Source organism: Dendrobates tinctorius, unplaced genomic scaffold (assembly GCF_039654945.1).
Source record: "Dendrobates tinctorius isolate UK_male_01 unplaced genomic scaffold, ASM3965494v1 ptg000117l, whole genome shotgun sequence".
NCBI lineage: Eukaryota > Metazoa > Chordata > Amphibia > Anura > Dendrobatidae > Dendrobates > Dendrobates tinctorius.
The window spans coordinates 6,595,526-6,610,000 of NW_027361785.1; the positions used below are offsets into that span (position 1 = coordinate 6,595,526).

A 14,475-nucleotide genomic window follows, 5' to 3' on the forward strand; every position below is an offset into this window, starting at 1 on the left:
TTCCTGGCAAAGAGGCACACACGGCTCATGGCGGAAAGTGCAGATGTACGTGAGCCTTCTTCTGCACTCCTAGTAATGTGCGGTGCGCCTCTGAAGCCAGGGAGCGTACACCCGGCTACAGGGGGGCAATGGCGCTGGAGAAAAGAGCCGCGTGCATGAGCGAGCTCTGCATACAGCTGGCGATGACGCCGACACTTGCAAATCATGCTGTCATGCCCACAGGGGTGTGATAACCTGCAAAGAGGGACAACTGGGGAAAATGACTCCTCATCGACTAGTCAGTCATAATTGGCATGAGAAAAACAGAGTTATACTGTGTTTAAACAATGTATTTAAGTGACTAACATTATAAAGGGCTGGGTACTCAGGGAATTTAGTAGTTAATACATATATGAATGCTGGAGGGCTGGGTACGCAGGGAATTTAGTAGTTAATACATATATGAATGCTGGGGGACCTGACTGATTCCCTTTAAAATGTAACTTTATTTTCAAGTAACTAATGAGAATAAGCTGCCATGCCTGTACATGAGGAACGACACCATTTCTGCCCATTATGTACCATATACTGCCTTCTCCCCAGTTTAGCGATTTGCGTGCTCTATCTGTAACTTACAATCCACTGCGAGTTGAGGGAGGAGACTTCAGTAAGTTTTCCATAAATGGGTGTGGGGGGCTCCTGTACTTCCTCACATCTTAGCTCCCAGAGATGAGATGCAGGCACATGGAGGGCATTACACAGCAGGGCTCGACTGTCTGCATCTGAATTGACCTCTTGATATAGAGCTCTGCGCCATTTTTTTCTGTAGGTTGCCTTCCCTGCCTCTCACTCTTCCCCTCTCCGTAGAGGATAATGAGCTGGGGGGTGTAAAGAATTGTCCAAAAAGTCGGCAAGGGAGCTGATTTAATACAGAAATATGTTTCTTTTAATTGCCTGTTGTATTGATCTATACAAAGTTCGTTGAAAGTACAGTTCTGTCTTAAGTGCCAATGAAAATGCATCAAGTAAACTCATTAAAATACCATATTTTAATCACACTTCTCTGTTGTAGACTAGACAGTCTGGTGACTATTAAATATATAAATTGCCTTGGGTTTCAGACTACAAGACGTAACCGACTATATATCAGATATCGCATCCAGTTTACACAGCAGAAAATTGGGGGAAAATAAACTTTGTAAATTACAGTTGGTGAAAATGCACAAAATTTTATAGCCTTTATGTGTTATTTATCCTGCTCTTGTTCCTTTACCACCAATGTTTTGATCATGACATTCACAATATGCAGTAGTGTTCTCTTCTTTGTCTGACCCGGTGTCAGTGTCTCTCCTAGCTGTAACATCATCCAATACAAGGTGTTAGGGAAGTACTGGGACCATAGTTATATAACTATTATTTTCTATTTTCTTTGCTTTTTCTGTAACTACTCTTCTTCATATGTCTTGGTGGTTACGGACAGACCAAAACACATGCAAATAATTAGCTGATCAATCTGTAAGGTGGCTTGGGTTACTTTTTGCTTTTTATAAATACGACTTTCTTGTAATGTCAAAATGCTATCACCCTCCTTGCATATCTGTGAATAAAGAGTTTTATTCCCTTGCCTATTGTCCTTTCTCTGTATCTGCTGTTTTCTACCTGCTGTATGTTTTTGTCCTCTTGACTACCTTGCTGATCTATATTCTAAGTTCCAGGTGCATATTATAATCTAAACAATTATATATAAGTAATAGATTACATATAGTATTAAAATGCACTTTTAATACCGTTAAAATACCCTCTTGATGACCTAACATATTCCTCTCTGCAAATGCAATGCAGACAACAAGAAAACACTAGTTGTTTACCACCACTACTCTAAGGAACTAGTAGAGCTAACTTAGATTCATCAAACTCAGTGTGACTTTTATAATGTAATTGGTCAACTAAGATGATTGTAAGACCCATAACGAAGGTCCTTATTTAATGGAAACCTGGCCTTAAAAGCAGCTAGTCTACTTTGCTTCCTACCTGCCTGTCAGCCGAAGTCCTAAGTCAGGTGCCACCAGGCTTAGGCTTATGTGCATAGACGCGTCACTGTTGCTAGCAATATGTGGAATGTTACTTGTGGGCCTCTATTGGGCAGACAGAATAGTGTGCTTATTCCATAACATATGAGCCTACTGGCAATGCAGGCCCCAAAGGTGCCCTAAAGTCTTACACTGACTGAAGACTTGTTAACATTAGGTGTCTGTTCCTTTTTATTTAGTAATCGCCTGTCGTAATTATTCTGCAAATGCTGCTAGTATTCACATTTTGCACTTCTCTGAGAACCAGTAATGAAGTTCTTTTCTTTGCCTTGTTCATCACTGACATGAGCAGCATTTTTACATGGTTTATGACCAACAAGGACTGTAGCGTAGGCCACATCCCAATTAATAAAGTGACCCTCTGGTCCTGGGACCAAAATTTACTTGGGTTTGGTGCCTGGACTAGAGTGTTGCTTTTTCTAACCTTTGTAATCCTGACTTAAAAACCATAACCAAAAATAAAAAAAATATCTTTATTGGAGCGGTTTTATTTTTAAAGACCTTTTTATCAAAGCTCTTTTTGGAAGAAATGTTCAACTCTGGCCTCACACATCCGACTTTCTCGTTGGGTGTACCGCGAAGTATGGACACGACAAAGGTCTTCTGACATAAATATGCTCAAATATTTGCGATTCTGCCTCTTGCTGACCCTTCTGGATACATTTAAAAGCATCTTCTATTGTGACAACTGATCAACCAAGTAATCTGTTGAGCAGTAGTGAAGGTGACTGCTCACAGATCTAATTAAAGCTCTTTTAGCTATTTTCACAAGGCAGACCTTCACATTCTGAGGACAGATCACCCATGAGGCTGTTAAGATTTGGTCGGGAGATCAGTGGACAAGTCCATACATCGTGGTCCCTAATTGGACTGTGAATATTTGTGCGAAGGAGGGAGCTTTAATTAGAACTAAGCCCAATCACCTTCACTTATTGCTCACAGATTACTTGATAGATCAGTTATCACAATAGAGGAAGCTGTTAATTTTATTCTGTGAGGGTCTGTAAGGGGGTAGATTCCCAAATTTTTCTGAACAGCCTTTTTACTTAAAGGGGGTTTTCCCACTAGCAAAGTTTATTTTAATCAATAGATTTTGGAATAATAATTTCACAATTGGAGGTGTTTAAATAAAATGTTCCTGTGCTGAGATAATCTTATAAATGTGCCCCTGTATGTACTGTGTAATGGCTGTGTCTGACCGTACAGGGACATGGTCTGATCATACCACAGCTCCTGGGCAGGGGAAGAAGCAAAAGATAGTATACAGACAGTACACCATGGGATTGAAAATAATTATTTTGTTGAGGTAAGACGTTTTAAAAAAGTCAGGGAAATGTTTTACCTCACGAAAATAATCAGCTGCGAACCCCTGCTGTCCTGTCTGTATTCTCTCTCTTGCTTCCTCCCCTGCCCAGGACCTGTGGTACAATCAGACCATGTTCCTGTACGGTCAGACAGGGCCATTACACAGTACACAGAAGGAGCGCATTTATAAGATTATCTCAACACAGGAACATTTTATTTAACCCCTTAAGCCCGCACCTTTTCCGGGACATGACAGCTGATGTGTGATCAGCTGAGATGTGCCCGGAACAGCCGCCCGCGGCTGTTACCATGTTATATGCCGCTGTTAAACTGTGACAGCGGCATTTAACATGCATGCGCAGGAAGCACGTCCTTTCCTCCTCCCATTGGCGCCTGTGTCACATGACCGCGGGATTGCCAACAAGTTGACATGACAACCCGGGATCAGGAGAAAACACCAGTGGTTATCATTGCTGGATCACTATGAGCGCCGCCTGGTGGTCGGCGCTCATAGCAAGTGAGCATTTATGATACATAGAGCCGGGCTGCAGCCCTCCTCTATGTGTCAGAGGAGATCGGACAAGTGCATCTTCTAGTCTCCCATGGAGACTATTAAAGCATGCAAAAAGTAAAAAAAAAAAAAAATGTAAACGTTCAAATCACCCCCCCTTTCACCCCATTCAAAATAAAACAATGAAAAAAAAAATCAAATATACACATATTTGGTACTGCCTTGTTAAAAATCTCCCGATTCTATCAATATGAAAAAAAAATTAATCAAATCAGAAAACAGTGTAGCAAGAAAAAAATCGAAACTCCAGAATCAGGTTCTTTTGGTCGCAGCAACATTGCAATAACGGGCGATCTAAAGAACATATCTGCACCAAAATGGTATTAATAAAAACGTCAACTTGGCACGCAAAAAATAAGCCCTCATCCAGCCCCAGATCCCGAAAAATGGAGACTTTACGGGTCTCGGAAAATGGCAACTTTTTTTTATTTTTTTTATTATATACAAACTTTGGAATTTTTTTCACGACTTAGATAAAAAAGAACCTATGCATGTTTGGGGTCTATGAACTCATAATGACCTGGAAAATCATAATGGCAGGTCAGTTTTAGCATTTATTGAAACTACTAAAGAAGCCAAACAAAAAACAAGTGTGGATTGTACTTTTTTTTTTCAATTTCACAACACTTGGAATTTTTTTTCCCATTTTCTGTTCCACAACATGGTAAAACCAATCAAAACTACAATTCGTCCCACAAAAAACAAGCCCTCACGCCCATTTTAACCAAAAAATAAAAAAATTATGGCTCTGGGAAGAAGGGGAGCAAAAAATGAAAATGCAAAACCAAAAATACCCCTGGGCGTTAAGGGGTTAAACACATCATGTGGAAATTATTATTATTCCATGAGCTATCAATTAAAATCCACTTTAAAATTAACTTTTGTGGAAAAAACCCTTTTCCAAGGATGGTGCTGATGTCCTCCTACAACCTGCATGTGCAGATAACGATGTTGTGGCACCATTGTGCGTTGTATGAGGACTACCTTCGAAAGCCTTCCTTACTCTATAGTATCAGTATTCCATTGTTTAATTGCCCGATTCTCAAGTTGTGTATGCGCCTCCAATCTGCTTTTCAGTCAGAAATCTCCTTTCTAGAGCATGGAGTGTTATACAGCAATACCGATGTAGCCAGGCTTAGTAAGCAGAACCTCTACCGTTTCTCAACAGAGTGCCATGATTATGCTAGAAATTCAGAATGGTTGATATACGGCAAAAATCCCATTGTCATCAGAGCTAATTTAATGGGCATTATTCGATTTTGGTTTCCATGCTACTTAAGCCTCTACGTTGCAGAAGAATTGAACAGCTGGACTCTGTGCTGTGTGCAAAATGTCTCTATTTCGTCTAACTGCAGTCTTCTATCTGGATAATAGAATTTGTACTCTTAGAAAATTGTATTAAAAAAAGATTATTTATGTAGGAATCCAGGCAATCTGAGGAAGGTACTGGGACTGCTACTCCTTCTCTTACTTCATCTGTGGTAAAAGAAAAGCAAGTAACGTCTGCACCAGAACCTGTCGACTTATCAACCAAAACTGAAGTGGTCAAGCCAGATTCTACCACGACAGGTATGTAGGGTGTGCTTGGCGTGATGAAGTCCTGTAATGGCCATTACTTATTAAAGAACAATTTTTATTTTTGACAACCACCATAGAGTAAGCATAACGTACACAGGCATTGTCGCATATGTGGATTCATGGAGCTAAGCTGTGTGACACCTAGACGTGTCTTGATATACACTCATAAAGTTCAAAAGATGCCTAACTTGAAAACCGGTCTTATATTTGAGTGTTCCCTCTTTTTTAACTGGAATCTAGTTTTCATAGTTTTCGTACTGCTGTGTTTTTGTGCTGTGATATTTTAAAAACCATTTCTTGTGTATGCTGTTTTGCCAGATATCAACTTCTCCTTCAGCATAAGTTCTGGATCAGGAATTTCATTTGCTGATTTGGCTTCAAAAAATGGGGAGTTTGCTTTTGGTTCCAAAGGTAAATTGTGTATTCACTTATTTTTTTTCTACATTGTTTTCAGTTCTTGATATGTATTGAAATTAAATTACCAGGGCATCTAATTTTTAGGATAAAATAATGGTAATACCTTTAAGACTGGTATCTGGTGCATCATTTTTGATTCTGGCTGTTTTTGAGGTTCTTTTATTTCTTCTATTCCTTTTGTTCATTAAAGCTGGTCTCAATAATGACATCTATTAGTCCCTAAGCAGGATGTACAGTTCACGTAGAGAATCTGGGCACAGGAGCAACTGCTGTGGCATTATAGCCTCCTAGGAATATGACCAGTTATGATTGTTAGACCTTTTATTACCAAGGCCAAACTCATATTTGTGAAACACTGACCTGTTGGCATTGAAATACCCAGTAACAGCAAGTGGTTGTCCTGACCTTCACTAACTATTAGCCTTATAGAAATATATGAGGCAGTTATCTCGAGTCAGTAGATCCGCCAGTTGAACTGTATTGCTTTAAAATACTCGCCGGTCAAGCTCTCCTGCCATTTCTAGTGCTTTTATAGTCCCTCATTTCTATTTTGTGACCTCAGATCCTACTGGTCAGCTCCCACAGAGGATTGTTAGTCCCTTTCTTAATGTAAGTGTATGAGAGTTTAATTTGGAGTCTCATAGACTTGCATCGATGGTGACTTCCGGTCTGCCCATAAATATTGTGGTCACTTAATCCAGGAGAAGAACATAGCAGCACTGGAAATGGTGACTGGTTAAGTATTTTAATGCATACAGTCAACACACAGGTCCATATATATTTGGACAGAGACAACATTTTTCTAATTTTGGTTCTAGACATTACCACAATGAATTTTAAACAAAACAATTCAGATGCAGTTGAAGTTCAGACTTTCAGCTTTCATTTGAGAGTATTCACATTAAAATTGAATGAAGGGTTTAGGAGTTTCAGCTCCTTAACATGTGCCACCCTGTTTTTAAAGGAACCAAAAGTAATTGGACAATTGACTCCAAGGCTATTTCATGGACAGGTGTGGGCAATCCCTTCGTTATGTCATTCTCAATTAAGCAGATAAAAGGCCTGGAGTTGATCTGAGGTGTATTGCTTGCATTTGGAAGGTTTTGCTGTGAAAGAAACATTTGGTCAAAGGAGCTCTCCATGCAGGTGAAACAAGCCATCCTTAAGCTGCAAAAACAGAAAAAACCCATCTGAGAAATTGCTACAACATTAGGAGTGGCAAAGTCTACAGTTTGGTACATCCTGAGAAAGAAAGAAAGCACTGATGAACTCATTGATGCAAATAGACCTGGGCGCCCACGGAAGACAACAGTGGTGGATGATCGCAGAATAGTCTTCATGGTGAAGAGAAACCCCTTCACAACAGCTAACCAAGTGAACAACACTCTCCAGGAGGTAGGCGTATCAATATCCAAATCTACCATAAAGAGCAGACTGCATGATAGTAAATACAGAGGGTTCACTGCACGGTGCAAGCCACTCATAAGCATCAAGAATCAAAAGGCTAAACTGGACTTTGCTAAAAAAAAAAAAAAAAAAATCTAAAAAAGCCAGCACAGTTCTGGAAGAACATTCTTTGGACAGATGAAACCAAGATCGACCTCTACCAGAATGATGGAAAGAGAAAAGTATGGTGAAGGCGTGGTACAGCTCATGATCCAAAGCATACCACATCATCTGTAAAACACGGCGGAGGCAGTGTGATGGCTGGGGCATGCATGGCTGCCAGTGGCACTGGGTCACTAGTGTTTATTGATGATGTGACACAGGACAGAAGCAGCCGAATGAATTCTGAGGTATTCAGAGCCATACTGTGTGCTCAGATCCAGCCAAATGCAGCCAAACTGATTGGTCGTCGTTTCATACTACAGATGGACAATGACCCAAAACATAAAGCCAAAGCAACCCAGGAGTTTATTAAAGCAAAGAAGTGGAATATTCTTGAATGGCCAAGTCAGTCACCTGATCTCAACCCAATTGAGCATGCATCTCACTTGTTAAAGACTAAACTTCAGACAGAAAGGCCCACCAACAAACAGCAACTGAAAACCACCACAGTGAAGGCCTGGCAGAACATCAAAAAGGAGGAAACACAGCGTCTGGTGATGTCCATGAGTTCAAGACTTCAGACAGTCATTGCCAACAAAGTCATTTTCAACCAAGTACTAGAAATGAACATTTTATTTACAATTATTTAATCTGTCCAATTACTTTTGGTCCCTTTAAAAACAGGGTGGCACATGTTAAGGAGCTGAAACTCCTAAACCCTTCATCCAATTTTAATGTGGATACCCTCAAATGAAAGCTGAAAGTCTGAACTTCAACTGCATCTGAATTGTTTTGTTTAAAATTCATTGTGGTAATGTCTAGAACCAAAATTAGAAAAATGTTGTCTCTGTCCAAATATATATGAACCTAACTATAACATGACACAATGTGTATAATATAAACAATTCAGATTTTATTAATAAATTATATATAAAAAAAATCATTACATGATGAATAAAAAATGGAAAAGGGAATAGCAACCCAACAAAAAAATTCAAGACAAAACATAAAATATGGATAAAAAATGCACAGGAGGTGGGTAAAAAAAAATAGAAAAATGTGCATTTTTTATCCGTATTTTATGTTTTGTCTTGAATTTTTTGTTGGGCTGCAATTCCCTTTTCCGTTTTTTATTCATCATGTAATGATTTTTTTATATAATTAATATCTGAATTGTTTATATTATACACGTTGTGTCATTAGTTTTCATTCCATTTGCGGTTACACAATTCTAATATTGGATGTTTGGTCTTTTTGCATTAGAATACATGTGGGGTATAGCTGCACTCATAAATTGGGTAACAAAGTGTAAGGTCCACTTTTTGGTGTGAGAAATTTGGGCCTAAAGCAAGGTTTTAGAGTTAAAATTTTAATTTATATTTTTTTTAATTCCAGTTTGCGTTAATTCCTATGTAGCAACTGAAGAGTTAAAAAAAAAAAAAATGTTCCTAACAGTTTTAAAGTATTTGAGAGGGGTGCGGTTTTTAAATGGTATCACTTTTGGGGAGTTTCCAATACATGGGTCCCTCAAAAATCCATTCTCCCAGTGGGTCATGGCATCCGCAAACCATAATAATAATATCTGTACAATAATATGCGGTTCTCGATTACACATTATTTTGGCCTACTCAGGAGAAATTCCACAACAAACTGAGGTCCATTTTTTCATTTAGCCCTTAAAAAATGTGGGGCTAAAACAATGTTTTAGCGGTGAAAATGTAATTATTCTTCACCCAATGGGTATAAATTTCTGTGAGGCACATGTGGTGACAATATGATCACTGCATCCCTAGATGAATTGATTGTGAGTTGTAGTTTGAAAATGACATCAGTTATGGGGGTTTCTGATGTCTTGACACCTCGGGGGCTCTGCCAATGTGACATGGCACCCTCAAACTATTCCAGCAAAATCTGAACTCCAATATGGCACTTCTTCCCTTCTGTGCTTGGCACTGTGCCTCAAAAGTAGTTTTTGACCACATATGGCAAATTGATGTACTCTGCAGAAATTGCACAGCAAATTGAATGGTCCATTTTTCTCTGCTACCCTTGTGAAAATGCTAAGTATGTGTCTAAAAGAACATTTTTTTGTCGGGAAAAATGTGATTTTGTTTATTTTAAACCACTCTGTTATAAACTTTTGTGAAGCACCTGGGGATTCAAGGTGTGCATCACACATCCTGATACATTCCTTGAGGGGTGTAGTTTCCAAAAAATGGGGTCAGTTGGGTGGAGTTTCCACTGTTTAAGCACATCAGGGGCTCTCCAAACGCAACATCGCGTCCACTCTCGATACCAACTATTTTTGGGTTCAAAAGGTGCTCTTTCCCTCCTGAGCTCTGCCGTGTGCCGAAACAGTAGTTTTGTCCCACAAATGGGGTATCTGCGTACTCGGGATAAGTTGCACAATGAATTTTGGGGTTCATTTTGTAATGTTACCCTTGCGAAAGTAAAAATTTGGGGGCTAAAATAAAATGTTTGTTTTTTTTCTTCCACATTCCATTAATTGCCGTGAAGCACCTGAAGGGTTAATGAACTTCTTAAATGTGGTTTTTTTAGGACTACAAGGGGTGCAGTTTTTAGAATGTTGTCACTTTTGGGCCCACCCCATAAAAAAAGAAAAAAGTTTTGTAAATTTCTTTGAAAAAAATCAGAAGTTGCTGATCAAGTTGGAACCCTTCTAACTTCCTAACAAAAAAGTTTAAAAAATCATGCAGATGTAAAGGAGTCTTGTGGGAAATGTTATTTATTAACTATTTTGTAGGTCAGTACTCTCTAATTTAAAAGCATAAAAATTTAAAGCTTGACATTTGTGAAATATTCACATTTTGTGTCAAAGTTTCAATATAATTTGCTTATATTTATGAAAATCTAAACCAAAATTTACCGCTATCATGAAGTACAATATGTCACACAAAAAAAATCTCACAATCAGTAGGATCCGTTGAAGCGTTCCAGAGTTATTTACCACATAAAGTGACACTGTAAGATTTATAGCATTTGGCCTAGTCATTGAGGTCAAAACTAGCTCCGTCTTCAAGGGATTATAGATTGTTTGGTGGTTTTCCAATATAATCTTTGTATCAATTCCTGGTGGTTTTTCAAGAGCTCTGGTAAGCCATTTAGTGTGAACCCATGAGCACACGTCTGTCATTGCAGTGTGATGGGCACGCAGCCGCCTGGCTCCTCTGTTACATCACAGGGATAAGACCTGTGGGTGGTAAGGAGTCATGCAACTAGGTGACATTTTTAGCCGCTGAAAGTACACATTGAAAAATAACTATTGAACAGCAACAGAAATCTTGAAAGCCATGAGGAATTGATATAGTAAGTATATTGGTGGTTTTTTTTGTTGTTTTTTTTTATTACACTATAAGTATCTGCTGAAACTCCTCTCCCAGGGAGCAAAAAAAAATTGCTTAAAGCCATCAGACCCACAGGTATCTTTTAAGCCTTCCCAACCTTCAAACTCTTACAATGGTCATGTCCCTTCTTGAAACCGCTTAGGCCTCTTTCACACTTCAGTTTTTTGTCAGTTAAAATCCGCCAAAAAGGCGGAAAAGCGGATCCGTTCCTAACTGATGTGAACGGATGCCACAGGAACCGTTTTTTTGACGGATCCGCAGAATGAAGAATTTTAAAGGAACCGCTGAGAGAGAGACTTTTTTTTTCGTCCGCCGGAAAGGATTTCAGGGTTAATTTTCTCCCTGACTTCCTTTCTCCGGGCATGCGCAATGGAAAATGCGGATCCAACAACAACAAAAACGTTGCAAGGTTCGTCCAGGCATGCCGGTGGACGCAAAAAATTTGGCGGATCCTCACAGATCCAACGGATGGCCATCCGTCAACATCCGCCAGTAATGCAACTCAATTGGGAAAAAAACGGATCTGCAAAAAAAAATGGCGGATCTGTTTTTTTCAAAACCTGGCGGATTTTGACTGATCGTCAAAAACAGAAGTGTGAAAGAGGCCTTAGGCCACATACACACACTCAGTATTTGGTCAGTATTTTACATCAGTATCTGTAAGCCAAAACCAGGAGTGGGTGATAAATACAGAAGTGGTGACGTGTTTCTATTATATTCCAAATACTGATATAAGATGCTGACCAAATACTGAAAGTGTGAACTTGGCCTTAAAATCTGAAGGTGTTAAAGATGCTCAAAAGACTCAACATAGGAACAGTGAGGCTTTGCCTGACCCATGGTGGAATAGGTGAATCCCCCAGTGGGCTACTGTGCATGAGGACCCCCATCCTCCTATATGAGCAGTAGTTGGCACAATTCAATTGTACAGACAAAGGCAACCTGGTCATCATTCATTTAACAAACTATTATGTTACCTTGTTTTATATATTTGCTTGTAGCTGGACCGTGTGTGCTCAGAGTCGTCGATGCTGGTGGGTCCTTGGCGCCCCAGTGTGACACTTGAAACAGCAAGTCGTATTTACATAGAAATGCGTATGCTCATTCTTCTGAAAGTTTAGTTAGCACTTCAGGCAATTTTCTGTACAGAATCTGCTTGAAAAAATCGTTGTGCCCATACCCTTGGATGGTATTTCCGGTGCTTTAAAGATGGTACCAGGATGCATGCATGGGGACTGGGTAAGCACTGGAATTTGGGACAAATATTTACAGATTTTTTTATTTTTTTTTTAACCCAATCTGAGGAAATTAAGCAATCATTTTTATTCCCGTGGAACACTGCTTTGTCACATTTGTACCACTATTGCAGTTCCTTTGCACTAGTTATAATCACAATTCACTTATAGTACGTTGGATAGGTAGTAAAATGGAGAGATCTCTCACTGACATTTCTAGACTTCATTTTTATTGTGGTGTGTGAAGACTTAAAACTGTACGATATAACATTTATTTGGGTAAATTAAATCTATTGAAATAGAAAAATTAAATGGGGGAAAAAATATCCTTATTTTGTTTTGATCCCCTTCAGCTACAAACTTTCAGTGGGCGAACACGGGAGCAGCGGTGTTTAGCTCTACAGCACAGAGCCAAAGGTCAGAGCATGAAGGTGAAAATGATGAAGATGTGGTTCACAGTGATGACGTGCATTTTGAGCCCATTGTTTCTTTACCAGAGGTAATAATAATAATTTTATTTCTATAGCGCCAACATATTCTGCAGCGCTTTACATTTTAGCGGGGACTTGTACAGACAATAAGCGATATTACAGCATAACAATCACATAAATCAACAGATACAAAGAGGAGTGTGGGCCCTGCTCGCAAGCTTACAGTCTATGAGGAAGTAGGGAAGACGCGACAGGTGGATGGTAACCTTAAGCCTAGTTTTCTGACATGACACAAATTGTTTATTTCTTCCTGTTTGTGGTGCGGAGAAACTCAGTAGTACCAAAGAAACAAGTTACATGCATACCATAATACAATAACGGTCCTAAACATAGAGACCAGACATATAGCTTTGCATATGTAATCAGATACTCACTATTGGTTAGATTTTTTTACTATTTTAAAAGGCAAAAAAATACAGCAGTTTCTGAATTTTGAGTAAGATTTTGCAATGTTTAGTTTTAATTTGCAAGTTGCTGTGTATGTTTTCCCTATGCTTCAGGATCGACTGAAAATGTGGCACAAATCAGACTAATGAGATGTTTATTATATGCATACACTAGAAGGATAAAATCTTAAGGGGTTATTCAGGCTTGGGGGTTCATGTATTCACACGCGGTAGGGATTATCTAGGGCTTGCACAAATTGCATCTCGCAGCGCCCGGCATCAGAGAATCCTGACATTGCTCATTCTGCACGCTGTGAGGATTCATAAGTCTACAGTTACATAGAGTGACTGCAGACTTGAACCACAAGCCTGGGCAACCCCTTTTAAGACTGGCAAATCTATGTGGTAAGCTTGATACGCAATAATAGTTGTGCATTTATGATTTGCCTAGGTGGAAGTTAAATCAGGAGAAGAAGATGAAGAGATTCTTTTTAAAGAACGGATAAAGCTGTATCGGTGGGACAGAGATGTCAATCAGTGGAAGGAGAGAGGAGTAGGAGAGATAAAAATCCTTTTCCATCAAGAGAAGAAATGTTACCGTGTTCTGATGCGTCGAGACCAAGTTCTAAAAGTATGTGCTAACCATATGATCTCAAAGGAAATTAAACTGGCTCCATTAAATACATCTAATAATGCCCTGGTTTGGACAGCACAAGATTATTCTGGTAAGTATTTGCTGAAAAATATGAAAAGTCATATAAGCAGTTACCTAATGCAAGTGTAATATTCTCCTACTGTAAGCAGAAACTGTAAATTAAGGCTTTTCATCCTCGCAGCCAGACTGATGACTGAGCCTTACTGTTGCTGGGAGTCCATTCCAAAATTAAAAAATATTGCTCAGTTTACCTTTGATTTGTCATCTAAACCCCTGTATAACCTTAACGACCTCCAGACTGCCCATAGCCTTCTCCAGTCACTCATCATGTAACTCTGCAATGACGTTCTAAAATGTCTTTGCATAGTAATCCGCTACAAAAGATCGTGCATGAATGGGTAGACGGCTGTCGGACACAGCTGGATTTCTCATAGAGAATCCAGATGGGGTTTATTACCATCTCTCCCTTCCTGATCGCTGTATACACAGTATTGACAGAGCGATATTTATACAGATTAGGAAGTGAGTACAGCGTTTCCTCCACTGGAACCAGCGATCATGTGATTGCTGGATGATGGGAGTTAGCAGGAGCTGCTGGTCTTCGCAGACCAAGGTCAGTTCCACAGTGCAGACTGGAGGCTGAGTTTGCCCTATAACTGGGGCTAATGTGCCAATCCCTAGTTACAAGTTTAATTTGATATAAAAAAAAAAATCTGTAATGCCCCCCAACAATAATTTATGACTTCATGAGGGTGCACAATTTGTGAACTAAACGAAAAAAAAAAAAAGTGATGTATAAAAAATTTAGGAAAAGAGAAACTCAATTTAACCCCTTAATGACCTAGGAAGAAGTAC

General features: G+C 39.3%; 1 protein-coding gene across 2 annotated transcripts in view; it reads left to right on the forward strand.

The window, feature by feature from the left end:
• The window catches only part of LOC141101413 (E3 SUMO-protein ligase RanBP2-like), a 197,446-nt gene that overhangs the window by 180,842 nt on the left and 2,129 nt on the right, over window positions 1–14,475 (forward strand). For both annotated transcript variants that reach the window (XM_073590495.1, XM_073590494.1), the window contains exons 24-27: window positions 5,367–5,514; window positions 5,842–5,934; window positions 12,442–12,587; window positions 13,417–13,690. In XM_073590495.1, the coding sequence (XP_073446596.1) occupies window positions 5,367–5,514; window positions 5,842–5,934; window positions 12,442–12,587; window positions 13,417–13,690 (661 nt within the window). The remainder of the gene's footprint in view (window positions 1–5,366; window positions 5,515–5,841; window positions 5,935–12,441; window positions 12,588–13,416; window positions 13,691–14,475) is intronic.